General features: G+C 35.7%; 1 protein-coding gene across 1 annotated transcript in view; it reads left to right on the forward strand.

The window, feature by feature from the left end:
- The first annotated feature begins 6,028 nt into the window (after positions 1-6,028).
- Positions 6,029-27,204, forward strand: part of bdg (bedraggled) — a 259,189-nt gene continuing 238,013 nt past the window's right edge. The window contains 1 exon segment of the mRNA XM_068362701.1: positions 6,029-8,894. Within this exon segment, the coding sequence (XP_068218802.1) occupies positions 6,115-8,894 (2,780 nt within the window). The 5' untranslated portion in view covers positions 6,029-6,114.

A 27,204-nucleotide genomic window follows, 5' to 3' on the forward strand; every position in this document is an offset into this window, starting at 1 on the left:
TTCCGTTTTAAGAATGTCCTGTTTCTTCTCCTGTTCCTCAATCTAAAGATCTTTTTGGAAGCAGTCATTTTGCAGTTTTTCTATTTTCTCATGATGAATTTTCTTAATTTCATTCATTTCCATGTTTAGGATTTCTTGTTTCTTCTCCTGTTCCTTCATCTGAATATCTTTTTCAGCGCAGTCAATTTTCAGCTTTTGATACTCAGTCTCTTTCTGAGCTTTGAGTTTTTCTTGCGTCTCTTTCTCTGTACGCATTTCTTCTATTACTCCTCAATTCATTTAGTTGTCCTTCTTTAGCCCTCCTTCTCATAGCAAATATTATTCCACCGAATATAGCGCCAGCAGCAGCCAAACAGATGTAAATGGGTTTGTTACCATGAGAAAGGATTTCCTCCCTCGCTCCGATTTGGAATTCGGGGAGAAGTTTGCCAACGAACCTTCTTGATTTCAACTGGTTGTTGAATCTCAAAGCTTCTGCCTCCATTTGCCGCAATCCAAGTTCACACCCACGTAGTTCCTCACGGGCTTTCCAATAGGCCCCAATCTAAGGACAGTGCTGCAGCCACCCACCGAGGAAGCCATCCTTAGAGGCGACTGCAAGACAGTCTCCAAAACGCGGTGCCTCTGGGAGAAGCCACGAAAACCATTTGAAGACCAAGGACTTCTGGAGAGTTCGCAGCTGTCTCTGAAGATTTAACGTCATATCCTCGCATGCAGCGTTCTGTTCTTGAATAACTAAAGCTGCATTTTGAGGCAAGTTGTATTTTCCTCTAACAAATTGTCCGATAACACACACACCGAATGCTTGTTTGAAAATAATAGCCATAATTAAACATAACTATCCGGAGGTTCGTATCAGCATTGGTTTGAAAAAAATGAAAGAGTCTTAAAAGGATTCTGAAGACTTTTCAGTCTCCTGGAGACATTTTTGGAGTCACCGACTCCAACAGGTCTCCGGGAAATTTTTCCCTCCTCTCCAGACGGAAAGCGGTGTTAAGAAATAGTAATAATATATATATATATATATATATATATATATATATATATATATATATATATATATATATCAGACCCTTTCACATGTGTTTTTCTGCACCCGAAGACTGCACACTGGGACGGCATAATTATTCTAATTACGCATAGATATTATATAAGAAAACGGAGACACGTTCCCGACTCCAGCCACACCTGCATTGAGGCCGGAATTTCAACGGACCCTCGGCAAAAGATCTCATTACTGGTTAGCTGTTGAGTAGACCTTGTATTCTCTCGATCTTGATTCGTGTGTGTGTGTGTGTGTGTGTGTGTGTGTGTGTGTGTGTGTGTGTGTGTGTGTGTGTGTGTGTGTGTGTAGATAAATGAAAAATTACCCATAACCAGAGAGAAGAATCCATTTCATTTGGAATTGTCCCATGTATCGATGTGGCCTTTATTTCGGAGTGTTTTCATAACAGGAAGATTTATTCCTTAAAGATTGTCCTCATGGTTTATTGCTGTTGAATCCTAGTCATATTCCTGATGATTTATTGCTAATTGGGTCTTATTCAAATTTCTGATGATATATTTTCATTATTATTGTTTTATTGAATAACCCCAATGCGCTGTACTGGGTCTATAGACCTCAGTATCTTTTGGTTAAAATGTATAAGTGAATATCCATAATTTAAATAATTTTTATTTGTCATGGATTACATTCTTTCACGTAAAATAATAAATGAAAATTATATGTATTTTCAAATCGACTTATTGTAATTATAGGCGTATACCAATACGTGCTTAAGCCTACTTATTGCTCAAATATCGATGTACTTTATGTCAAGATTAAGCTACACATATAGGCAAATAGATTTGAGTAAGGATCAAGCCTATTGAACAGCTAAATTACAGTAAAAATCGAAGCAGGGTCACTTTAATTGCGTGGCCATATTAACAAATATTATTAACTTAATTTTCTTTCAAAAATGTTTCCTTGGTTATTTCACTTAAGTCACTGATAAACCTTAATTCCACTTTCGACTATTGTATTACCAGTTCGAGGTAATGTAACCCTTTAATATATTTTTTTATCCAAAATGTAATAATGAAAAAAAAAAAAAAAAGATGATTTAAGGGTTTTATCATTTCGGCCAGAACAACATTTTCAACAAAACAATAATTATATAATTCCGGTCAGAACAACATTTTCTAATAAGAAATGATTCATTTCTATTAGGAAAACTCCTGTTATATTCGAAAATGACATTTATTTTGTGGGCTGAATAAATCATTAGTGAGATATACCATAATAATATCCACCGATTTATGTACTAATTTATCTCCGTTTTCCTCCCCTGCCGTTTTCTATGTTTCCTTCGGAGAGTAACTGCGTCGGAGAGTAACTGCGGGGATTTTACCCCGCGCCTCATTAATGGCTTTCTTGGCCATAGCCCAAATATACAGTATAGATTTATATAAATAAAATAGGATTTAAAACATCTATTAAAAAATAATTATTTACGAGTCGATATATTTTTTTATTCAAAATCATATTTAGATAGATAGTAAAAAGGCAATTGTAAATAAAGTAGGCCTTTCTATGTTAAACAAAAAATATATTCATGTAAATATACTATGATGTATATATAGGATAAATTTTAATTGTAAATGTGTAATTCATAATTTAAAAAAAAATCCCAATGCCCAGAAGAAATCTACCTTTATGTTAAATTATTTGATCAATAATAACTTTTGAACTAAGGAATTTCGTCATTTTTTTTTCTTTTCAATTAGTCAAAAAAATTAATTTGGTGGTAAAAAGGAAAAAGTTACATTTGTTATTATAATCCGTATTGAAATATGTTACATAGAATCGAAGTCAGTCCTAAGTTGTGAGTGTGACATTGACAGAATCAGCTGTGTTCTTGAGTTAAGCAACTTCAAGATGGAGGATATTATTACTCGATATTGGATTAAACCAGTTTGGAAAATTACGTGTTGGGGTTTTCTCATTTCCTTAAGTCGTCTTTTTTTATGACTATTTTGCATTTTTTCTTTTTCATTTCTTTATTTTTTTATTTTTAGAAGATTTACGCGTTGAGCTCTTGTTGCCAGAAATATCATAGATGGATTTATAATTTATAAGTCTCTTGTAGGCCTAGAGTTAACAAACAATTCGGATTTAAAGGTTTAGTATTTTTTTTGTTTTGTTTTGCCGGAGATCAAAGCTCTCATGTGTTAAATGACTATCATAATTCATATTAAATCTCTCTCTCTCTCTCTCTCTCTCTCTCTCTCTCTCTCTCTCTCACACACACAAAAGCTATGCGGAAAAAATCAATCTTTCTATGAAAGAACATTAAGACAAGTTTGATAAAAGCCGGGCATGAGGAAAAAACAAAACGAAGAAATTTCATGCAATAGACTGTAATAAAGATCCAGAAAGTAAAACTGAGAGAGAGAGAGAGAGAGAGAGAGAGAGAGAGAGAGAGAGAGAGAGAGACAGAGAGAGAGAGAGAGAGAGATTTCCTCTAATCAGGCAGTACACCCAAGGTTGATAAGTTTTCGAAATTAATTTCGTACTTCGAACGATTATTAATGTTTTAATGTTATTATCAATAATAATATAGCGAATTTCTGATTGATAGAAAAAAATAAAATGTTTTTTTTTCTTATGCATGTTTTTCAAATGTTACCGTTAACGATAATGAAGGTAATTAGGTAATGATATTAGATGATGATAATGATGAAAAATTATGAAAACATATTTCACGTAGTTTGTCATTAACATTGATATATATATATATATATATATATATATATATATATATATATATATATATATATATATATATATATATATAGGTATGTATACATGTATATCTATACTTATGTATGTATATGTAAGTATACATGTATATCTATACTTATGCATGTATATGTATAAATACAGTATACATAAAAATGTTTATGCACATGTATGTTATACTGTATATGGATTTAAATATATATTCATGAACCACGCACACAGATATATACAATATATATATATATATATATATATATATATACATATATATATGTATATATATATAAATATATATGTGTATATATATATATATATATATATATATATATATATATATATATATATATATATGTATATATGCATGCATGTATATATACACTGTATACAGTATATGGTCATATTAAAAGAGTCGATAGCCGAACTAAACTTTAATTCGTGACTTTGTCTTGTAAGGCCTTCCTCTGGCCCTGAGAAACATAATTACGTTGCCATAATTGGAAGAAACACGGAATTTCCAGCAACACAATAGTTTTCATATTTCCCGAAGGTGGAAGACATATTGTTTAACTGAGATATTCAATCATTATTCGTTAAACTCTCGGAGAGATTTTTACTAGATTAATATGTTCTGCTTCTCTCTTCAGTAACACGGTAAACGAGTTCATGATTAAGTTAGACAAGATTATATAAACTCTCTCTAAACGTTCAAGCCAAATCGCTCTACCTAAGAACAAATGGAGTCTCCCCGGATGGACTAAAAAAAATCTTTGAGACATCCAAAACCCTATAAACTCTCTGACAGTCAATGACCCTTTTACTTGCGACGCCAACATCTGACTTTCAATCACTTCGCGCGGGTCTCATACCGACCCATTGCCTCTCGTAGAAGAGTTTTGAATATAAATATTCGAACACACGACCGTAGGTCTTTCAGTCAGCTGCAAGTTACTGAAGAATCAGTAGTCTCATTTTTTTTCTTTTACCTTGGGTTCCAGTTTGGTATGCGCTGACGCCCATCAGCTCTGGGAATTTTAATTCCTTTAACCTTAAGGCGTGCTGACATCACGGTAATTTAATTCAACAATAGTACTTACATAAAAATTATAATTATGACGATCATAATATTGATAATAATGATGAAAACACCGTGCATATCATAAATACATAATAGCGCCTAACATGATTAGGGGTTTACACGAACTATTTAGAAATATGAGATTTTTGCTAGAAATTGTCAATATACTATTATAGATAATAATCTTAACAATAATAAATATAGAAATCATGAAATGATATCCTTAAAAGTTTAATTATTTTACTTTTCCGTAGATTCATTGTAAAGTTATCAACTACTTTTTTCCAACTTGTAGTGTAGGCTATAATAATAATAATAATAATAATAATAATAATAATAATAATAATAATAATTATCCTTTCTGTCCCTGGCAGTTGTAGTCTAACGCTAAATAACAATCAATCAAGCAAAGAATATCTTTACGAGTTTTTTTGTTTACCTCTAAAAGGTCAAAGTAATCTTTGATACAGGAGAATAAAAAAATAAGTTGGGTTAAATGAAAATAACTCTAATTTTTTCTCTCTCTTCATTTGCAATTAAATCATTCACGTGCTATAGTTTCTTTTGGACGTCACCACACCTGTCAGGAAATGGAGGCAAATGAATGTAAATCACCGACGATTCCATTTGTGACAAGTGTTCCTTTGGCAGACAAAATCCCTTAAAACGAGATCCGATGCGATCAAGCGAGAGTTTGTTATCCCACGTGTTCTGGCCGTAACCTAGGGCAACGGAACTACTGTTAGATGTATCCAGAGAGAATCTTTGTTGTTTATGTTGTTTTACATCTCTGACTTTATTTTTTAAGATTGAGAAGATCCGTTTGAGGAGCGTGTATGTGTCGCATTTACCGTTTCAATGACGAATCTTTAAAAAGGTTACCGATTATATCGTGGCTTGCAATTCAATCACTGGCAACTGCTGTTGCCTGCTGGCTCGTCTCGTAAGGTTACATCCACACAGGTATGTGCCAGACGTAAGATTTAAACTAAACTTTACTCTCTTTTTAAATTGAACTTATCCGTGAATGAAATGTGTATATTTAGCCATTATTGTTTGTGAAAAATAGGGGAGTCTATTTTAAATGCTGTGAATAATTGGTTTTGTTAGAAATCATGATTTATGTCGTACGACAGTTACGGGGCTGGAATGACCAACGCCAGTTCATGGAAGCACAGAGAGTCAGTTGTGTCAGGTAATCAGTGTCTCAAGTATGAAGTAGTGTGTGTAATCGCCGCGAAACTTTAACGCAACTATGGCAAGTGCCGTAGATGCTGGCTTGGATGAAGGAAAAGTCGTGGACGAGTATTTTTCCTTTATCTACGATGAGCCAACAGATGATACTTTCAGCATTGCCAGCGACAGAGAAATCGACGATAACTTGCTGGACAAGGAAGGAGTCATCCTTCAGTCCATGGATGCTGGCTTGGATGAAGGAAAAGTCGTGGACAAGTATTTTTCCTTCATCTACGATGAGCCAACGAATGATACCTTCAACATTGCCAGCGACAGAGAATTCGACGATAACTTGCTGGACAGTGAAGGAGTCATCCTTCAGTCCAAGGATGACCCCATTTATCAGAACGATGTCGTTGACGGATGCCTCAAAGGTGTAAAAAGTGATATAGTGTTTGATAATGTGGACGTAGAAAGCGCCCTTCAATCTAAATCTATCAAAGCGAAAATGGGCGTTGGTGACGGTGCCCACGAAATAAGTAACTGTGTTAGAGGCAAGTCGACACTGGCGGGTTTGAACGGTAACTCTTCTCATGAAACCACAGACGATTTTGAAAAGAACAAAGAATACCACTCGGGTCAAATTCCTGAAGGATGTGCATGCGTTGGCGAAGATGTAAGTAACGTATCCTCTCCAATTATTGCCCCCACAGTCTCGATCAGCGTGATGCCTCCCCTACCTACATCTAAATCCGACCCAGGTACGGCTGATCATTGCCACAATTCGTCCAGCACGTATATCAGTAACGGAGACGATGTCCCCGGAGATGGAAACGGTAATGATAGTAATAATAGCCCGAGTAGCGCCGGTAGCAGGAACAAATCAGTCCTTAACCTGTTGCCACACCTTCCATCGGCAGTCAGTGCTCAACCGGAAGTCCTGAAAGATGGTGACGGTTCCTCCAACGATACCAGATTAGAAGACTTCCAAAAGACGCCTTCTAGTGGTGGAACTAGTTTTATTTACGTTAACGGCGAACGGGACGCGAAATCGACTTCTGTCTATCTGAACGGCGAAGGGAAGGGCAGTGACGCGATGCCATCGGCCACAGATACCCCAAACAATGCAGCCGTAACCATCAAGGTGTCCCAGGAATCCAGTCCCGTGGTACATCCGGTCATCCAAGGCGAAAGGGACAGTACGGACGTGAATTCTAAGTTTGACAGGTTTCTCGAGGAGTTACGATCAGCTGGGGTTGTTGATATGGAGAAGAATGCTAGACCTATGCATAGTTCTAATTCGCCATGTAATATAGTTCCAAACTTGAGTGATAATGGAAAAATGGAGGTGCTTGTGACTGACTTGGCAGGGGGGAGTGGCAATAAGGTGTTGGACGTGGGGTCTATCGAGTGTGATATATTAGACGAACTCTTCAGAGGGATGAGAACTAAGAAGGGGGAGGCGGATGACCATTACGAACCTGACAAAGAGATGAGTGACCTTACGGCCGCTTTGAAAGGAATATATAGTGGTGATACGGACGATGCAGGGTCTAAACCATTCATGGATATACCCTTTGATTCAGAGGTTACGGATATGCCCGCTGGGGGCATTGGCTTCGAAGGGGAAGGCATTCCTTCAGAAGAATGCAAGGAGTCCTTGGTCGAGTCCTGGCAGTACGTCGATTATGTCAGCGACGCCCTGGTGGAAAACGAGCAAAATATGCTGAAGGAAACTGGAAATTCCGACGAACCTGTTGCACGGGAAGGTGCCGCTGGCAGTAAAGAGGAGGCCATTGCCATTCCCAGCGATTTAGTGTATGGGAAAAAGCCGGCCGAGCGTGAAGTTCGATGTGGGGACACGTGCGCTCGGGAAGGGAAATTGGCAGGTGTTGCACCTGATGGGGAATGCAATCGAGCAAGCGATGGCCATATTGGAGATGATAATCTTACCCTTACAGCTGTTCCTCCCGGTCGGTTAGAAGCCCCAAATATAACGTCACCCTCCCTCGAGTCGACCCCCCTTCCCCCGGCTTCTCCAAACCTGGATTTCCCCCTCCCTAGGAACTTGGAGAATGCCCCCTCCTCCTCCTCCTCCTCGACCGATTCTTCCTTGTCCTGCAAAAACCCCAATTCCCTTTCTGCCTCCTCCCTAGATTTCATCCTCCAGAACCCTCTTTCCTTCCAAGGGGCGGCGACCCCTCCGCCCTCCATTGACGCCGCGTCATTGTCCTCTACCCAGCAGCCCTCACTGTCTTCCTTGCCCCCCAATTTATTCCTTTCCCCCTCCTCCCCCCTCTCCTTCAATCCCCCCAGTCTGGAGTTGCCCGAAATCCTCACGCCCACTCCCAATACCTCCGATTACTTCCCCGACAGCGCCACCTACGACAGGAGCGACGATTACTCTTGGCAGGACGCCGGGGCTGTCGGAGGAGGGTCATGGTCGCAGAGGTATCCCGCCGAAGGGGATTCGTACGACATGGACGTGTCCTTAAACGTCAATGTCAGACGTGACGAAGGGGATGACTCTGAAGACGACTCCGGCGGGACAGGATTGGCTGCGGCCGTGTCCCGCGTCGTCAGACGCAGCATGCGACGCATGCGTCGGCTACGTCTCTCTGGGCGACGCTCCCCTAGCAGGACTCGAAATCCTCCTGACGAAGGAGCGAGTGTCAGCGAGGAAACCGAAGTCCGGAGGGATGTCCCGTCGGAGCCTTCCCTCGGTTTAGCCACGGTGAGGTCTCCAGCGGCTGCGTCGATCATCGTAACGTCTCTCGTGGCCGCCTTGGCACCACCGCCGCTTCACGCCCCTAGAGAACTCTTGGATCCGCCCCCGGAGCACACACCCACAGGCAACAGGTAAGAATTCTTTGCTTAGATTCCTACTTTACGGTAAAGGAAAGACAGGGAGGAGTCCCGTATTATAACAGTCATGTTTTTTATCTTAATTTTTTTTTTTATCATCCGCCCTCATTTGCATATTAGGATGCACTTGCTTCCTGTTTCATATGCGCTTATTATGAATTTAAAATTGTTGTTTTTATTGTGTTTTTTATGTTTATTTTTCTTGTGTCACTATGTTGCATCTGTTTTACTTCGTGTTCATGCTATCTGCGTAAACCTTAACATGTGTACGCACGTGGTTATGGGGTATGACCGTTTATGTAATGTATTTACTTTTATGTTTGTGTAGTTAATTGAGGTATGTTTATCAATTTATCAGTTTTAATTATTATACTTTAGGATATAACGGTTTTCCGAATGTCACAACACAAACTTACAAAAGCGATAATATTCTTACTTCAGGAAAGTTGCGCCCAATAAGAGAATGGTGTATCGGATATGTTTAAGAGAAAGTTTTTTTCTAATACACAAACATATATATATATATATAAATGTATACACATTCACATAGGTGTATAATACATACATACATACACACACACACACACACATACACACATATATATATATATATATATATATATATATATATATATATATATGTACGTATATGTAAATGTATACACATTCACATAGGTGTATAATACACACACACACACTATATATAGGCTATATATATATATATATATATATATATATATATATATATATACATATACATATTTATATATATGTGTATATATTTATATATATATACATATATATATATATATATATATATATATATATATATATATATTAGAAAAAATTTTCTCTTAAACTTATCTGGGACACCTTTCTCTTATTGGGCACAACTTTCCTGAAGTAGGAAAATTTTCTCTTCTGTAAGTTAGTGTTGTGACATTCGGATACCGTTATATGCTAAAGTATAATCATTAAAGCTGATAAATTGATATTGATGAGAGGCAAAGTAATAATTTATTTTATCTTATGATATATAGGAGAAAAGGATTATTTATAGCACAGAAATGCCATTTTGTGTATTGCCCTTCTTTAAACCATTGTTCTCTAGTCTTGGGTAGTGCCATAGCCTCTGTACCATGGTCTTCCACTGTCTTGTTTGAGGGTACACTCGGGCTCACTATTCTACCTAATTTCTCTTCCTCTTGTTTTGTTAAAGTTTTTATAGTTTATACGTATAGGAGATATTTATTTTAATGTTGTTAGTGTTCTTACAATATTTTATTTTTCCTTGTTCCCTTTTCTCACTGGGCTATTTTCCCTGTTGGAACCCCTGGGCATAGAGCAGGGTTGTAGCTTAGCAAGTTATAATAACAATAAACGTGATTATCGTTTATTTTGCCAAATTGTTAGTCTCTCTCTCTCTCTCTCTCTCTCTCTCTCTCTCTCTCTCTCTCTCTCTCTCTCTCTCTCTCTCTCTCTCCTTCACATAGCTTATTACTCACGTCTTTTGTGGTTTTACTTCGTCCAAATTCATATTCTTTCGTTCGATGCTCAAGTAATGAATATCATCTGAACGTCTAGAAGTTGTTTGTGGTTTTTGCAATTGTCATTCGTGAGTATATGTGTATGTTTATATATATATATATATATATATATATATATATATATATATATATATATATATATACATACTTCAACTATAATCTAGAATTCATCATCATCTCCTCCTAAGCCTATTGACGCTGAAAATAGCCACTGAATAATAAGAGTGCAGTAGTTAGCCCTTCAAGTGAAGAATTTCCTTTACGCTTCTATGAATAAATCATCATAATCTCATCCTACACATTTTTTATGCTAAGGGCCTCGGTTAGATTTCGCCAGTCGTCTCTATCTTGAGCTTTTAATTCAATACTTTTCCATTCATCACCTCCTACTTCGCGCATCATAGTCCCAATCCATGTTGGCCTGGGTCTTCCCAGAGTCTATATGTAAATCTTGGGTCTTCCAAATCTTCTAGAATTACGTTCATCTTAAATAATAAATAATATATTAATAATTTTTTTTAGAAGAGTAAGAATTAATCTAATAAAGTTGGGAACAAAGGAACAAATTAAGTACTTTGAAGCTATGTCAATTTAGTTAATTGTGTTCTTTTAGTTTTGAATATTTGATTAATTTCATCGTTTCAGTTGAATGAATTAAACTTAACTTTTACTGCCAAATCTAAATCTTGTACTGAACTAATATTTATGGATTTAATTATATACATCATTCTAAATTTTATTTCACTGGTTTTTGCATGTATTAAAGTACAATAAATAGATGTATTGGTCTGTTGCCTTTATATACAGTAGTTTGCTTTGATCTTTCATTTACTATATATATATATATATATATATATATATATATATATATATAATGTGTATGTACTTTTATTATTATCATAGCCTAAATCCTTCGGAAACATGTTATCTATATTAAAGTATCAAGAGAGTAAGGTCAATAATTTGCTCAAATCAGACATAAGAAGTCTTTGGTATATACTGTATATATGTACCGTTAAATGGTACCACTGGCATTATATTTATAAAATGAAATCAATATAATTTCACAGTCCTTGTGATAAGTTTTGTACTTGCAATGCCGACTATAGATTCATTAATAACTAATAAGATAATCTTAATCTTGTTTCTTTTTATCATCTAATCGTATTACACGTATAATGTAGTGTATTATATGAATATTATTGCTTTAAAGGGTGTAATCTCTTTCGAAGAAAAACATTAAAACAACGTATGAAGTACATCTCATGCATATACTTCCTGTTTCCCACCTCTGCAGTTCTTATTAAACTCGTGCACTTGTTTTATGGTGGCAGAAAACCTTCGTTAAGCACAGCGCAAGGAGGGACTGCTTCTATAATGGAACCGCCACCGTTTCTTCTAGCCTTGAAAATCCCATAGCGATTGTGCCAGTCATTATCTTTTTTTTCTATTTGTACTGAGTGGGGGGAATTGTCAAGTACACCACCGTAGGACCGAAGATGGTTAGTTCTATAGTACAGTACATGCCGCTTTGTTTGAACGCTCCCGCCAAATGCTGACCGTTTTGTTTTGACTTTGATTTTAGTTTCTGGGATTAATTGGCTTTTGTCAGTGCTGACAATTTGATACTGGATAGAAAATGGAAATATATAGAAAACGAGTTTATTGTGTAACTTAATTTCATTCTGCCTAGACCCACATGTATGATAAATTAGGATTCTGGAGGCAATTTACAATGAAGGCCAACGTGCTGTAGTTAATCTGTTGTGACGTAACACCATGCTTAAGGAGGTTGCAGGTTTGCTGTATGTTCATAGAATCCTTAAATAAAGGTCATTCACTTTAACGAATCCTACATCTGGAACCGAACACCAAGAAAGAGGATCATTTTGGATACAACAGCCAGATTGAGTAACGTTCGTTATGACTTTGGTTGGGAGAATTGAATCTGTTGACTTAGACGTTCCAGGAGCAGCCGTCTAGAAAAGGATTGGCGAAGTAGAGTCCGAGATTGGGTGGGTCTTTTCGCTCACGGCTACCAGCCAAGCAACCAACTAGCAACCAGCCCTTTCCAGTCAGTCACCAGCAACCAGAGCTCCCCCGGGATTCAAGGACGAGCACCATTAGAGTTGGTTTTCTGATACTTTTAGTATAGCGCGTGGGAAATCGTTCCAAAGTCTCATATATATATATATATATATATATATATATATATATATATATATATATATATATATATATATATATATATATATTCAAATAAGCCATATTTATTTTTGATACATTAATGTCTGGATTCTCTTAACGACCTCGGGATCAGAGCCCCAGGCGAAATCACGCAAAGACAAGAGCTTGGGTCTGGCCGGGAATCGAACCCTGGTCGCCAAGCTTGTATAGACAGTGACTAAACCAGCAGTTGGCAACTGGTTTAGTCACTGTCTATACAAGCTTCCCGGCCAGACCCAAGCTCTTGTCTTTGCGTGATTTCGCCTGGGGCTCTGATCCCGAGGTCGTTAAGAGAATCCAGACATTAATGTATCAAAAATATATATGGCTTATTTGAATATGAAAAACACGTCTAAATGTGAAAAATTTATCATATATATATATATATATATATATATATATATATATATATATATATATATATATATATATATATATCTACGCCTATTGACGCAAAGGGCCTCTGTTAGATTTCACCAGCCGTCTCTATCTTTAGCTTTTAATTTTATACTTCTCCATTCATGTACTTTGCGCTTCATAGTCCTCAGCCATGTAGGCCTGTGTCTTCCAACTCTTCTAGTGCCTTTTTGGAGCCCAGCTGAACGTTCGGTGAACTAATCTCTCTTGGGAAGTGCACAGAGCATGCCCAACCATCTCCATCTACCCCTCATCATGATCTCATCCACATATGGCACTCGATTAATCTCCTATAATTTCATTTCTAATCCTGTTCTGCCATTTAACTCCCAATATCCTTCTGAGGGCTTTGTTCTCAAATCTACTAAATCTATTGGAGATTGTTTCATTGTCATACCATGCAAGGTCAATAGAATATTCTATAGACCTTGATACCATGACTCATGTCCATAGAGTAACACCGATCTCAGTAGACTGATATATATTCTGATTTTTATATTTAATTTCAGGCGATTTGATTTCCAAAATTTTACTTAACCTAGCCATTGTCTGATTTGCTTTTTTCAGTCTTTCACTAAACTCAAATTCTAAAGACCGTGTACTGAGGATCATAGTTCCTAAATACTTAAATGATTCTACCTCATTAATACTTTCTCCTTCCAATATTTCATCTTCCATTGTATACTCCGTTCTCATCATCTCTGTCTTTCTTCTATTTAACTTCAGCCAGCCCAACCTCGTGTGATATTTCATGTATTCTGGTAAGCAAGCATTGCAAATCCTATGGTGTTCTGCTAACAAGGAAAGTATCATCTGCATACTCTGGATCTGCTAAATTCCTATCAGCAATCCAGTTCAATCCTTCTCCACCATCTCCGACTGTTCTACGCATTACAAAATCCATGAGGAGGATAAACATAGTGACAATATAGTCCCTTGGAGTACTCTGTTGTTCACAGGAAATTCATTTGATAAGACTCAATTACTATTAATTTTGCACTTGCTATGCTCATGAACAGATTTAATCAAATTTGCATATTTAAGAGGAATTCCACAATAACGCAGGACTCTTCACAAAATGGACGGTGCATACTATCAAAGACTTTTTCATAGTCCACAAAGGCCATCAAAAGGGGGTTTCTATATTCTACGCATTGCTGTACAACGTGTCTCAAAATGAGAATTTGGTCAGTGCAACTTCTACCTTTTCTAAATCCTGCTTGTTCATCTCTCAGCCTTTCATCAATCTTATACTCCAGTCTCTTTAGAATAAGCATACTATACAGTATATTTTCATAACACCTGACGCAAGTGTTATGCCTCTGTAATTATTGCAATCAATCAGGTCGTTTTTTTTTTTTCACCAACTCCTAACTCCCATTCATCAGGTTTTTCCTCTTCATACCACATTCTACAAAATAGTCTTTTGAGTAGTCTGGGAGTGACTTCATTTTCGGCCAGTATCATCTTGGCAGTTATTTCATCGTATCACGGGGCTTTCCATCTCTTTAGTTTAATGAGGATAGCATCGACTTCAAACACGCTGAATCCATTCATAGGCACAGCAAGTTCTTCATCAGCATCAGGTATATCAATCAAATTATATATATATATATATATATATATATATATATATATATATGTGTGTGTGTATATATATATATATATATATATATATATATATATATATATATATATATATATGTGTGTGTGTGTGTGTGTGTGTGTGTGTGTGTGTGTATGTATTTGTGAGAGAGAGAGAGAGAGAGAGAGAGAGAGAGAGAGAGAGAGAGAGAGAGTTTACTACCAGCTTCTTACCTAACATTTCTAATGTAAATCAAAACAGGGTAATCTGAAAAAAATGAGACTAGCACCGTGGCGCAGCTCCCATTAAAATTTCATGTTCTATAATATTTGAATTTTGAAACTACCACTTTGAAATTAGCTACATCAGGCGGGATGTTTGAAATCCAGGTGCTCCAAAATTTCTATATTAAACATTAATGAAGCCCCAAAAGTACTAAGTAGGAAGTAAGAACCCTCTGAACTGCATTTTATAACCTGACTTGAACATGCTTGGTTGGGAATAACAGAAAGATCTCTTTGTGTAGCACAAAAACCCAGATTTTTAAAAATTAAATCATTACAGATTATGATACGTTGACATTGTAAACCTTGCAAATAAGTTTGAATAAGATATAATTGCCATTATGGTTATTGTTGTGTGAATTTAAACAAACAAAAATATTCCCGCTGTGACGGTTATTCGATACTCTGCAGTCGTCTATTGTTTGAGATTCCTCTCTCTTTGAAGCCAGTTCTTGTAACCTTGATTCATTCTTCCTGATTTTGTAATTTCCTTGGTCCTACTCCCCCACCCTCGCCTCCTTCCATTTTCCAGATTTTCTTGCTTTGGTTTTTCGTCATGCACTTTTTGCATCACGGGTTTGAACGACTTGCGTGCGTTAATTAGCTTTTAACATTATCGTCGATAATGCAATGGACGGAATATCTCTCTCTCTCTCTCTCTCTCTCTCTCTCTCTCTCTCTCTCTCTCTCTCTCTCTCTCTCTCTCTCGTTGAATTAGGTATTCTAAAATGTCGGAAATTTTACTCAACTCTTATGTTGTGTATATTTTCTGAAATTTCTAAAATTTGTAGAAACCTTTGTAGTTGTACCAAAGGCTATGCATTAGTTTCAGGTAAACATTATTTTCTTTCCCCTACAGTTTCTCACACTAGAGTATTGTTATGATTTAATAGACGCCACGGCAATTGCCTTCGGTATTTAAGCGTATGAACGACTTCATCCAAGGTTAAACTTATGTGAAAATTTACCCGTAAGGACCATTGTAATATATCGTTTTTGCCTTGAAAGCGGCTGGTAAACCATTTAAGAGGAACGTTGATACCAGAAACACTCTCTCTCTCTCTCTCTCTCTCTCTCTCTCTCTCTCTCTCTCTTCTCGTATGTAGACCTAGGTAGTGGCGTAGTTTAGTTGACTGTTAGCTTAGCTGTAAGAATTATCATCATTATCACCATCACCTACGCATATTAACGCAAATCGCCTTAGTTAGATTTCGCCAGTCGTCTCGATCAGGAACTTTACTGACTCTGGTCTCTATCTTGGGCTTTTAAATCAATACTTCTCCGTTGATCATCTATTTCACGTTTCATAGTCCTCAGCCATGTAGGTCTAGGTCTTACAAATCTTCTAGTGCCTTGTTGAGCCCAATTAAAAGTATGGTGAACTAATCTCTCTAATCTGTACAAATAGTACCAATTATATGGTTGAAGAGTTGTAAACTCTGCGCAATATTTGTCTTATTAATATAGCCTATGATGTATACTGTAACCCAGGACCAATTTTGGTTACAGTTCTGATGCGAAACACTGTAGTCAGTTCAGAGGACGCGCACTATCTGTACTTTATTGAATTCTTCGCAATACTAATAATTTATTTTCTCCCTCACCTTAAGAGTAATGACTGGTCTATTAAGGCATAGTCATGTTAATGTACATTTTAGTATTATCAGTAGCATATTCAAAGGTTTCTTTAAGAATAGTAATCCCTTTATATTGACAATTACTTGCCCTTCTTTGTTGGAACCCTCGGGGTTGTAGCGTCATGCTTTTATTATTATTATTATTATTATTATTATTATTATTATTATTACTTGCTAATCTACAACCCTAGTTGGAAAAGCAGGATGCTATAAGCTCCAACAAGGAAAATAGCCCTGTTATGAAAGGAAACGAGAAAAAAAATATTTTAAGAAAAGTAACATTAAAATAAATATTTCTTACATAAACTATAAGAACTTTAACAAAACAAGAGGAAGAAAAACAAGATAGAATAATGTGCCCGAGTGAACCCTCAAGCTAGAGAACTTCAAATCAAGACGAGTCTTCTCAACTAGGGTTGTACCTTAGTAATAATAAAATATTATCGTTACTATAAGTCTAGCGGTAGTGTTAAGATAATTTAATATGTTATGCCAATACACCCTTTCTTATTATATCCATATTAGTAAAAGTAATATTATTAAGATCATGAATCATCGCCAAAAGGTTCACGACAAATTTCTCCATCTATCGATCTCTGGAGAGAACACACCCATCTCCATACATCGCCAACGCCCTCCCTCTCCTCTTCTTTGGTGTGTGTGTGTTTTAGCAGCCTGTGTTCGTTTTGCTTAACGAATCATTCATTTGTGAATAATAAAGAACATGGTTACCATTATTATTATTACTGATATTGTAATGATTTATCGGGTGACCTTAGCGTTAATTTTATTATTATTATTATTATTATTATTATTATTATTATTATTATTAACTAAGTTGGAAAAGCAGGATGCTGTAAGCCCAAAGGCTCCAACAGAGAAAATTAGCCTAGTGAGGAAAGGAAATAAGGAAATGGATCAACTATAAGAGAAGTAATGAAGAAATAAAATAAAATATATTAAGAACAGGAACAACATTAAAACAGATATTTCATGTATAAACTATTAAAAGAGACTTATGTCAGCCTGTTCAAACATTAAAACATTTGGGGCAAGTTTGATCTTTTGAAGTTCCACTGATTCAACTACCTGATTTGATATAAGAGTTTTCTTGAAGTTATGTAATATTTATGAATCTTGACCTTTATGTAGAAATTATTAAGAAATAAGAGGCCAGATGCGATCTTCTGGAACCAGCAGATACGCCATTATTGCATGCGTTATAAAACTGTCAGTACGAATTCTTAAACTTTAAGATAGTGAAACCTAGAAATATTTATTTGTTCTGAAATTTAACGAATAAAACAGACAGGTAAATACAAAGTCAGTTCATTGAATGTCGACAGTCCATATATAAACAAATAAGAGATTTTTTTTTTTACTTTAGCCTGGTAGCTAACATAGGCCTAATCTAATTTCTACGTCCTCACAACCATAATTCCTTGACCTAGTCCTATAGGCTGATGATATGTTTTTTTTTTTTGTTTTTTTTTTTAGAGACGAGGATCATTTAGACTTATCGAAGCCATCTGCCCATAGATTTTTATGAGAGAGAGAGAGAGAGAGAGAGAGAGAGAGAGAGAGAGAGAGAGAGAGAGAGAGAGCATAATTCAACTTTACATTCATCTTGTAGAGATTTTTATATCATTCATTATCGCGATACTTGTAATTGCGCTGTTTATTATGCTATAAGAGATCGTATATAAAATGTGAGAAATTTCGTAAATTTCTATGTACCACTTTTGAAGCTGTTGAACGTGTGTGGGTTAACAATTATAAAAAAAAAAAACATAGTAAATTCAACTCTATATTTCAAATAATAAAACAACAAAATTTCTGTTTTTTAAATTTGCTGCACTGCCAAACTTTCCCCCATCTTTATTTCTTAAAAGTTCTTACTTTCATTCCGCCAATTTTCTGGTGTGCCAACATGTGTCCGTTGAAAGCTCTCTAAATTGAGAACGCTTTGTAATTTGTAGAAATATCTTTGAGGAAAGAAAGCATACAAACACACTAACTGTTCAGTCTCTTCCATTGAATGGGATTGCCGTTATTTATTAAATTTAGATAATTTTTATCATATGTTTTACGATAGTAGAAACATTCTCTTTATTTGAGTAAGGAAATTCCTGTCTAGCAATAGCAGCATATCTCGATTAGGCCTATGTCCCACGGATAGGCCTAACTGCTTTTGACGTCTCGAGTCATTTCTTCATTGGTATATATATATATATATATATATATATATATATATATATATATATATATAGCCTATATATACAGTATATATATATGTGTATATATATATATATATATATATATATATATATATATATATATATATATATATCATCTCCTACGCATATTGACGCAAAGGGCCTCGGTTAGATTTCGCCTGTCGTCTCTATCTTGAGCTTTTAATCCCTTACATCTCCATTCATCATCTACTTCACGCTACATAGTCCTCAGTCATGTAGGCCTGGGTCTTCCAACTCTTCTAGGACCTTATGTAGCCCAGTTGAAAGTTTGTTGAACTAATCTCTCTTGGGGTGTGCGAAGAGTATGACAAGCCATCTCCATCTACCCCTCACCATTATCTTGTCCACACATGGCACTCGAGTAATCTCTCTTATCGTTTCAGTTCTAATCATGTTGCACCATCTAACGATTTGTTCTTATATATATATATATATATATATATATATATATATATATATATATATATATAAACTTGGTAATCAGTAATCATTAGTATATAGTTAAAATCATGTTACGACTTTTATCATGATTAACCAGGCTACAACCCTAATTAAAGAAACAGTGGTAATAAGCCCAAAGGCTCTAACGAGGAAAGAATCTCAGTACGGAAAAGATATAACGAATAAACTATATTTAAAATATTTTTAAAAGAAATATGTAAAATATATTAAGACCAGTAACAGTGTCGAAATAGAGCGGTCATAAATAAACTTTGAAACGAGGCTTATTACCTCCATGAACGAAGTTGGAAGGAGGTTATGTTTTCTCCCCTGTTTGTGTGTGTGTTTGTGAATAGCCTCCTGGCCACAATTTTAATCGTAGAGTTATGAAACTTGCGTGGATTAATTCAAACATGTTATACAGGAAAAATTTTTTTATAAGTATAAACCGATTCAACCGCCAGATTACACTGATCATTCCACAATCTGGTCACAGCTGGAATAAAGCTTCTAGAATACTGCGTAGTAATTGCGTCTCAGGGTGGAGAAGGGAAGACTTAGAATTAACTATATAACTGGGAATGTCTGGGAAGATCCGGATGTATAGGAAATACGGTGAATATGGCTTTTAAGAGTGGGGAAAGATGGACTCAAGTGGTCGGCCGTGCAAATACGGTGGGCTTATTAAACTCGAAATAAGCAGGATTAATAGAACACACATTAATCCTGGAAATTAGAAGAGGAGTGAGTGGATACGGCAGAATCTTTACTTTATACATGAAATCAATGAGATTTAGCTTTCGTGACTTTACATATTATACGGCATTCTGTTATCGGTTTTATTTTATAATCAGATAAATTTACTAATTCTTCGATCTATTCACGACACTTTAACAAAATTTCACGTTAAAATTACTAAAAAACTAAAGCTTTTCCGTACCGAATAGGTTGTAATTTCTACAAGTTTTTCATAGACCAATTTACGACGCAACTTATTTTAGAAAATCTTCGCATTCATTGAAAGATTTTTTTTTTATTATCACTCAAGAGAGAGAGAGAGAGAGAGAGAGAGAGAGAGAGAGAGAGAGAGAGAGAGAGAGAGAGAGAGAAATACAAACGAACACAGATTGCTACATAATGCACAATCATATCCGCGCCATAACTCAAGTATGCTTTCACCACTAATTTAGATATGTGCACTATGACCCGGCTCCTGGTGCTTGGTAACTGCCAGTGAGTTGGTGAAATTTGAATTTATGGTCTCTACCCCTCTCATGGGGGTGGTGACAGGGGACGGTTATTATTGCTAATGCTAGTGTAGGCGACCCGTCACTAATGACGGCTAAATGTTTAGGTAGATATGCTGTGTGTCTGTCTTCGCAGTATAATCTTGACTGCTTCTAAAGGTTTCATGAGTTCATCATAATGTATATTGACTGTTGTTCCTTGGCCATGTATCAGAAACTCACCGGAATTGCGTTGATTCAATGCATGACGCTGTTGTTATTATTATTATTATTATTATTATTATTATTAGTAGTAGTAGTAGTAGTAGTAGTAGTAGTAGTAGTAGCTAAGCTACAACCCTAGTTGGAAAAGCTAAATGCTCTAAGCCAAGGGCTCCAACAGGAAAAAATGGTCCAGTGAGGAAAGGAAACAAGGAAATTAATAAACGATGTGAGAAATAGTGAACAATTAAAATGAGATTGTTTAAAAACAGTAACAACATCAAAACAGATATATCATAGAAGACTCAGGTCAGCCTGTTCAACATAAAAACATTCGCTGCAAGTTTGAACTTTTTGAAGTTTTACCGATTTAACTACCCAATTCTCAAAATGGAGATTCATGATTCAAGAAAGATTCGTATTGACTGCTCAAATGTTTTATTATTCAATAAATTTCAAATATCGAATGAAATAGAAAAAAAATGAAACTGTTAGTTCAGAGATCACTGTCATTTTATAAAAAGAAAGTTGGAGCATGAAATTTTTTTTTTCTTTTTTTGTATTTTATTTATTTTTTGAATTAGTGTTTTGTATTGTTGATGGATCTGTTAACAGTTCGCAGGATATGATGATCGTTTTATTTACCAAAAAAAGAAAAAAAATGTATTGCAAATGTTTTATATCAAATATAGATTATACTCAAAATCTTTTTTTGAGTAGCAAAGGCATTTTTATGGTTGTACTTTCTTGTTTATTTCCCATTGATATTATAAGGTACATACTCTAAATAATGTACAGAGTTTGTTATTTTTTAGATATAATATAAAAATTAAAGTTCTACATCTGGTTTCATTAGGAATTTTACAAAGAACATTTCACTCCAACATTACATCGTTCTCCTGAATTTAACGGGTAATATTAAACAAAAATTATATTAATTATAGCATTATCTGGTGTGTCGCTATAACTTTTCATCTTCTGTCTACTGGAATTTATATTAAGGTTTGTTTTGTATAAGACAATACTTGGTTGCTTTCTTTGTTGTCGATTTGGTAGTTGAGAGTTATCATCATCGTAATCAGAATTCGTTTTAGACTGTTGTTCGCTTTAAAGATATTCCCACTGGGGCCCAAAGTCCAACACTTAAGATTTCGGCTTCTCTTATTCGTTCTAGGCTTAGAAGATATTTATATGCCATGTTGTTTCGTCATCACGAAACAACTATCTTATCTACTACCTTAACTGGTATTGCAAGGCCTAAAGAACAGGTTTACTCACTGCTATGTACTCTCTCTATCCTCATCTATGAGAAGAAAAAAAAGTAGAAACCTGGACGCCCTTGTCCATAGGCCTATCGCCGTAGAAAGTAGTGGTGCGTATGTCCTTGGTCGGAGTTTTTCGCTTACTTTGGTAGGTTTGTATAAAGCGTCCTCCCCCCCCCCCTCTCTCTCTCTCTCTCTCTCTCTCTCTCTCTCTCTCTCTCTCTCTCTTTCTCTCTCGATTATATGGTCTGCAACTCTTTAAAAGATAATCGAGCACACCCATTGATAACCGAACCTTTGCCTTTTCGGTTTATATCTACCGTATGAGACTAGTTCCAGATGGTGTCTAGTTATTTGAACCGAGATATGTGTCTACTGTAGGTTCTAGAGCTTTCAAATATGCTGGCTCATGATTATATAAGAAGCTCCTTTTAGACATCATAAGGACTGAAGATATTAAGGCCTCCAAGAAGTTGAAGATTTATTTTATAAGTCCTTCGATAATGTGGATTTGACAAGTGGAAAACCCTATGTGATGCTGTAAATACACAATAGTGTATACAACAGATCTTGTAGGTCCTGTAGGGCCTAGGGTTTCTGTGTGATGGTATCAGGAAAGCCTCCCTTAAAGTAAAGTAAGAAATAGTTATTATAAGGCTTATAGCATTTTGCTTTTCCTACTATTGTTATAGCTTAGCTAGTACTAATAATAATAATAATAATAATAATAATAATAATTATCACAAAGTTGTCGCAAATTTGAAGTCTCCAAAGTTCCAAACTCGTCATTACTGCGTGGGAAGAGTTGAAGGACAAAGGCTCTGGACAACACTTCACATATCCCCGACTGACAGCAGTTATGAGTTATATGACCACAGTGTGTATTGTTAGCCATTTAATTTGCTGGTTGTAATGTGAGGACATGTAGAAGTTTGAAACTTCCCCTGATAAAATTTTTATTAAATGCAGTATATAATCGGTTATTTTAAGACAAATGTGAACTTGCTTGAGGGTACAATCTGGCACTATATTCTATCTAGTTTCTCTTTTTCTTGTTTTATTAAAAAATTTATAGTTTATATATGAAATATTTATTTCAATGTTGTTACTGTTCTTGAAATATTTTATTTTTCCTTGTTTCCTATCCTCACTGGGTAATTTTCCCTGTTATGACCCCTGAGCTTGTAGCATCCTGCTTTTCCAACTAGGGTTGTACTTTAGCAAGTAATAATAATGATAATAATGATAATGATAATAATAATAATAATAATATCGATTATGATGTAAGTATAATGATCGAGTTACATATACAAACGCGAACGCACTTGGGATAAATTTTGTTAGAACAATTTTTTAACAGCTTTGGTTAATCTTGGTAGCACAATTGACTAATGAGTGCAGTCTGGCAACTATATGCTCAAACTTACTGAAGGAAGTCCAATACGAAATGGGAGTTTCTATTACAACGAGTCTTGTATGTTAAAAGTTGGGCTGCGGTCTTGAAGCTCCGAGCGTAAACTTCAACATTGTTGAAAATCCCGTCAACATAATGTTTCCATGCACGCAAAAGATACTCCAGAATTTCCAGTCGTGGTATTTTGGTAGGCAAGATCAAGAACACCATGAAGTTTCTTAGACTATAAGGGTAATATGTTTAAAAAGAAATAGAAGTATACGTAGGAAATATGACGATAAGGTAGCTATAGATATTTTGGGGTGGCTATATGTGGTATTTTTGTATTGTTTAAGAGAGAATGCCTTTTCATTATCATCGTCTCCTACGCCTATTGATGCCTCTCCATTGATCATCTACTTCGTGCTTCAAAGTCCTCAGCCATGTAGGCCTGGGTCTTCCAATACTTCTAGTGCAATGTGGAGCCCGGCTGAACGTTTGGTGAACAAATCTCTCTTGGCGAGTGCGAAGAGCATGTCCAAACCATCTCCATCTACCACTCATCATGATCTCATTCACTTAAGGCACTCGCGTAATCTTTAGTAGTTTCATTAATATCTTCTAGTGCCTTTTAAACTAATCGAATTCTCAAGAATACCTGTCATGATTAAATATATATTTTTTTTTCAAACACATAGTCACTGTTCTGTATTAGATTATTTTATTATTAATCATAGAAGCCTAAAGGAAGTTCTACACTTAAATTTAAGGGTCAACTACTGCAATCTTGGTATATATTCAGTGGCTACTTTCCACTTGGTAAGGGTAGATGAGTCCCATAGCCTCGTTACTACGGTCTTCCACTGTCTTGGATCAAAGTTCTCTTGCTTGAGGAACCCTATTTTATCAGTTTCCTTGTTTACTTTCCTCACTGGGCTACTTTCCCTGTTGGAGCCCTTGGTGGTATAGCATCATGCTTTTCCAAACAGGGTTGTAACTTAGTTAATAATAATAATAATAATAATAATAATAATAATAATAAAACGTCCCGTATCCGCATAGTATCCAGTATTGTCTGTAATCTCACTTAGCCTCCAGCTTTTAGATTAGGTCCCGCCCCTCCATTTTGGGTTGACAATCTGAAATAGAGAAAAAATATTAATTATCGATTGTGTCATACACATAGAGATTTCGGACCAAAGTCTTTAGAAGCTTTAAGTAGTAAAACTAACCTACATGCATTTAGGGTACTATTTTTCATGTATAGTTTGTCATTCTTGCCATAATTAGGCCTACAGGTATAGAATTTGTTTCTACTATATGTTGTTGTATAGTCCTAAAGGGATAAATTCAACGTGAGAAGGATGTAGTGACAATGCTGTATTTTGATATATATATATATATATATATATATATATATATATATATATATATATATATATATATATATATATATATATATATATATAAACTAAGTTCCCTGTTCAACATGAATTTTGTGTGTATTATCTTGTCGAAATTTCAGCATAGCAAAATGCTTTCATCATCAACGTCAGATTGCTCTGATCTGTTCACAAACATACGAAAGCGCAAAGCAAAGCAACAAAAAATCAAAGACTATTTTCTTGCCCAAGGCAGCTGACGTCTCTAAGTCCCGACCGCTAAAGTTCACTCACCGCTGACAACAGACAGACAACAGTTGCTGTTCTTCCAGAGAATTCAGAGAACGATATTGTCCTCTTGAGGTTCAACCTTCCAGTATAGTCTCGCACTTTTCTTTCGTTGTAAGGGCATTATTGATACATTGAACACTGCAACGCGTTCAGTGTAGGCTGTGTAGCCAGGATTACATAGGTTCTCCTTCCTCTCTCTTTATTTTCATATTTCGTCCGAGAATGATGTGTGACTTTATGTCTTGCTCAATGATAACCGCGAAACCGCTAGAAAGCGTCTCCCAACCCCATCACGGTACCCCTAGACCTACCAAGGACCAACCCATAACGCTCTACCCCATATTTCCCCCTACCCTTTCCCCCACACTATTAGAGATAATTCTCTCGATCATCCCCTGTTTCTTTTGATTTCTTACCATCTGTCATTATTTTTAGGCTTCGCTTGAAAAGTACCACGCGGCTGTGGATATATTACCTTCATTTAATGGTTAGGCCTAAATCCATTGGTGATGTCACTCACATATGCGACTTAATCTAAGTTGATATTGCATGTTGAGATAATGAATTTTCGTATTTGGTTACGTAACTCAATACAAACTTAACAAATTGGGTTGTGTTCTCTTGCCAGAAATAGTGGTTTTTTTTCACGTGGTTATTCGATATAACTGACTACGGTATATGCTGACTTTTATTTGGATGAATTATAACTGTGCAGTTTAAGCTTCGTATTAGGTTTAAGTCAGTCATGAATCACCAACATTTATATGTGATGCCTCTCTCTCTCTCTCTCTCTCTCTCTCTCTCTCTCTCTCTCTCTCTCTCTCTCTCTCTCTCTCGTGTCTTGCTGGCACTGGTATGTCTATGGCACCGCAGTCGAGTCTCTGAAAAAAATTCTGATTCGTATATATATATATATATATATATATATATATATATATATATATACACATACAAGTTTTGTAAAAGAAAATTGACTAAGATGCATAGCCCTTTGCACAATCATGTAACCTGTGGGGCTATGACTTTTAGTCCAAGAGCCCCCACCCGGAGATATGCTCCGGCAATCTGAACCGAACTGAACCTGAAAATTGAAATTGTCTCTGTTCATCCAAGCAGGATATGTACCTGATTGTTAGCCGACTATTGCGGGTCGCAGCTCGTGTATTAAAAAAATAGAATCTTCCCCCTCTCATTCTACAACAATTCATTAAAATTTCAGCAGTAACATTGTTCGGATTCATAAACATTTATTAAATACACAATGTACTTGAACGTCCTGTTCAAAAAAAAAATCTTTAGATGTTTAGTAATGTATGTCGCATACTCTCAGATAAACATTGATATGGGTGACTGAAAGAAGAATGAGAGCTGTCAGCTAGCTAATAAAGGTAAGGAATAGTCAGGAAAGTTGAGTATTACTAAGAGTAATGTAAAGAGTTGTTTAACCACAGTTTTATTTATATAAAGGTACATTTTTGTCTCCGTCAACCAAGTTGGAAGGAGGTTATATTTTACCTCCTGTTTGTGTGTTTGTGAATAGCTTTCTGGTCACAATTTTAATCGTATAGTAATGAAACTTGCTGGGATTAGTTGTTACCTAAAAAGCTGGGGATGATTAGATTTTGGAAAGCCAAAGTTAAAGATCAAGCAGTGTCCAATTCACGTAATCAGCCGTAAGTGTGGATATCGTTGTCACAGGGACTTCAAACTTAGTTCATATTTGAGTGTAGCCTATGAAAATCCATGCCAATTAAGACATGTTAAGGTCAAGGTCGAGAAATAAGCTGCTGCGGCGGAGGTCTTCGCTCTATTGAGTGCCCCTCTATTTTTATTTTCCTGGCTACTTGGTGTAGTATTTTTATGTTGAAGTTAATCCTTGCGGATTAGGCAAAATTGGAGAATTTACTTTGAAATGAGAATTTTTTTATTTTTTCTTTTTATTAAAATTTAAATCTTGAATTCCTCTTTCGAATGATTAGATTATCCTAATATATTTAGATACCAAATTTTTATTTCCTTATTTTATTTTGCATGAATATTTTGTGGAAATTTAATGTTATATTTAATGTATTGTTTAAGAAGACGTATCGAAGACATTTTGATCTGTGATGTGTTACTTAAATGTGCTTGTCA

This window comes from Palaemon carinicauda, chromosome 39 (genome assembly GCF_036898095.1).
Source record: "Palaemon carinicauda isolate YSFRI2023 chromosome 39, ASM3689809v2, whole genome shotgun sequence".
In the NCBI taxonomy this organism is placed as follows: Eukaryota; Metazoa; Arthropoda; class Malacostraca; order Decapoda; family Palaemonidae; genus Palaemon; species Palaemon carinicauda.